This window comes from Seriola lalandi, unplaced genomic scaffold (genome assembly GCF_002814215.2).
Source record: "Seriola lalandi dorsalis isolate HSWRI2012SDOR001 ecotype SW California unplaced genomic scaffold, Sedor1 jcf7180002054332, whole genome shotgun sequence".
NCBI classification, from domain to species: Eukaryota; Metazoa; Chordata; class Actinopteri; order Carangiformes; family Carangidae; genus Seriola; species Seriola lalandi.
In genome coordinates this window covers 921242-924269 of record NW_019524885.1, presented here as the reverse complement: position 1 = coordinate 924269, position 3028 = coordinate 921242, and the positions used below count along the sequence as shown (strand labels likewise).

The following is a 3028-nucleotide window of genomic DNA, read 5'->3' as shown; positions in this document are numbered from 1 at the left end:
CATTTTTAGATGTTAAACAGAATGGTGTTTCATTTGTGATACGTTTGAAATTATATTCCAGTTTTGAAAGTAGGGATGTCATCTTTCTTAATTTGTGGAATGTAACCACAGCAGAACTTTGCAGAGGGAAAATGAAAACAGAAAAATAAAGAAAATCACACAGAGATACACATAAGAGTCCTGGCAATGACATGTAACTTTTTCTGGTAGAAAAGTTCCCCAAGACACTATGAAAATAAAGAGCTTGATGGCTTCACCAGTGAATATTTCAAAACTTAAGGGGTTTTCCTGAACCAAATCATAGACCCCAGTACATATTTTACAACCTGATTCTATATTCCATGTCAAATTGTTTGTACTAATTTGTACTAATGCATATTTCAGCCTGAACTTCCTGATGAGACAGGAAAGATCCAGTGACGTCCTGAGTAACAGCTCCTCCCAGTGGAGAGCTGTGGTAACGACAGGAAAGTTCCTGAAGACTCTGGAGCTCCTCCAGTTAGAATATAAAAGCTGGGACAGTCCCACTGCTGAGACAGAAACAACACAAGCAACACAGAAGACAATAGACACTGTAACAGTGTTTCATCCCACAACAAGAGGACTCGACTCTAAACACACTCTGAAGATGCTGTGCTCTCATGGATTCCAGTCTGCCCTCAGTCCATTCAGCTTCTACTGGCCTGTACGCAGTCTGTGGCCAGAGGTCACACCTCTGCTCTACCAGCAGGATCGACTGCAGAGAAACCTACAGGAGCTGTGCAGCAGTCTGGAGCTGATGGAAAAACTTCAACACAACATCCTGGAGGAGACGAAGCCTTTCCAAAGCAATGTGGCCGTGCAGCCAGTCTCCTACCAGCTGGAGAAAGAGGGAAAGCACTTTAACCTGACTCTGGACACTCAAGGCTTTTCCCCAGAGGAGCTGTCTGTCAGGCAGGTGGGCAGGAAGCTGAGAGTCAGTGGGAAGACAGAGAAGAAACAGGAGGACGGGAAGGGCTCCTACTCTTACAGACTCCAGGAGTTCAGACAGGAGTTTGATCTGCCTGAAGAACTGAACCCTGAAGCCGTCACCTGCTGCCTGGCTCCAGACGGGAAGCTCCACATCCAGGCAGCCAGAGCTCCATGTGCTGAGGAGGCTGAGAGAGAGCTGACTATCAAGAGGAGCCTGGAGGACAAAACACAGCAGAGTGTGTGTTCACACACAGAGGACAGCAGCACAGAGACACACAACAGCACACAGGACAAACCTGAACACATGGACTGATGTTGTTGTGCCAATACATACAAATGTTTTGTGTTAAGTGTATTTTTAAGTGTAACCAATAAATGTATTGAAATTCCAACAGTATTTGAATGTTTCTTTTTTTTTAAAACTTTTTTAGAATAACTATTTAAGAGTTTTACTTTTTCTTTATTCTTTAATTTTATGAAAATTTTTAAATCATAAACATGTCCTGTTAGGCTAAACAAACAGCTAGATGTAAAATAAAACCTGTGTGGAAGTGTGTGGAAAAGAAACTTCTTACTGTTTGACATATAAATAGTGAGTGTTTGAACTGGAATGAATGGTGAATTATCATCAGTAAGGTTTTTGGGAATGGTCAGTGACTCAATCTACTCACATTCATGACCTTCGGGGTGTAATGTTACGGTTTGCTGGATATGTTACTCATTATTTCCTGTTTTCCTTGAGATAAAGTCTCATATTTTGTATTCCAACACACTGGATTAATTACTGTGTGGTCTCTAAGCTACTACTCGGTTGATAATAGTTTTCAAAATCAGTTTAAATGTGGTCGGACCATTTTCTTTTCTCAGTGACATGACGGTTACTTCTGATTCATCATTTCTATGTTTTCACAGAAAAAAAATGGAATTTAAGCAGAGAGACCAATTGTGTGAGATTAAGAGAGAACTAGTAAAAAAAATGATTGTAAAAAATGTTTGATAAATCAACTCGTAGTAAGATGGTAAAGTCACCTTTGTTACCTTTCACAGCTGATTTTACCTGAGTAAAGATTTGCTGACTGTCTGTATTCAGTAGCTGTTATGTTTACACCACATTCTATAAGGAATTAATGTTCTTGACCATTCAAGAAGAATCTTGTAAAATCACCACTCATGAGTAATGATCCCCTGAAGAGCTGAGGTAAACTTATTTTTCACAAACCAGGACATGAGGTGTTTGTGCAAAACAAAAGAATTTTAAAACAATTTTAAAAGTAAGAGAAAAATCACAATTTCATTTGAAATAAATGTTTTTATTATATCCAGTTATATGAATATATGAAAGCACATACCATCATCATTTAACATTTGAATAAAAAACATGTACACTTGTATTGGTACAACAACATTATGATTATTCCACACCAGTTCAAACCTATTTACTATTTAGAGGGCAAGCAGTAAGACCAGACTTTCAGGTTCTACTTGTTGTTTGTTTACCCTGATTGTGCTAAAACTGTGTAGTAGTTATAAAAAGTAAAAAAAAAATCATAGTTGAAATGGATGAATACATTTATTGATTATGCAGAAACAGGTTTTTAAAAATCCAATCCAATCCAATCATTTAACGTTTGTATAAAAAACCTTTCCTATGTTTTGTATTTACCTGCACATATTTGTGTCAAAAGAAATTTTAAAAAAAACTTGAGTAAAAATACCAAAGAAATAATGATAAGGTTGAAATACATTTATTTAATAATGTTCTGTTCTACATTCAAACACACAAAGGAATATATAATCATCATTCATCCATATAAAAAACCTCTCATTGGCACAACAACACTGATCAGTCCATGTGTTCAGGTTTGTCCTGTGTGCTGTTGTGTGTCTCTGTGCTGCTGTCCTCTGTGTGTGAACACACACTCTGCTGTGTTTTGTCCTCCAGGCTCCTCTTGATAGTCAGCTCTCTCTCAGCCTCCTCAGCACATGGAGCTCTGGCTGCCTGGATGCGGAGCTTCCCGTCTGGAGCCAGGCAGCAGGTGACGGCTTCAGGGTTCAGTTCTTCAGGCAGATCAAACTC

At 38.7% G+C, this 3028-nt stretch overlaps 1 protein-coding gene across 1 annotated transcript; it reads left to right on the top strand.

The window, feature by feature from the left end:
* The first annotated feature begins 548 nt into the window (after positions 1–548).
* Positions 549–1343, top strand: LOC111655773 (heat shock protein 30-like). Its single transcript, XM_023407286.2, has one exon. It carries the CDS (start codon positions 629–631, stop codon positions 1262–1264), a length of 636 nt encoding a protein of 211 aa, XP_023263054.1. The 5' UTR covers positions 549–628; the 3' UTR covers positions 1265–1343.
* The last annotated feature ends 1685 nt before the right edge of the window (positions 1344–3028 follow it).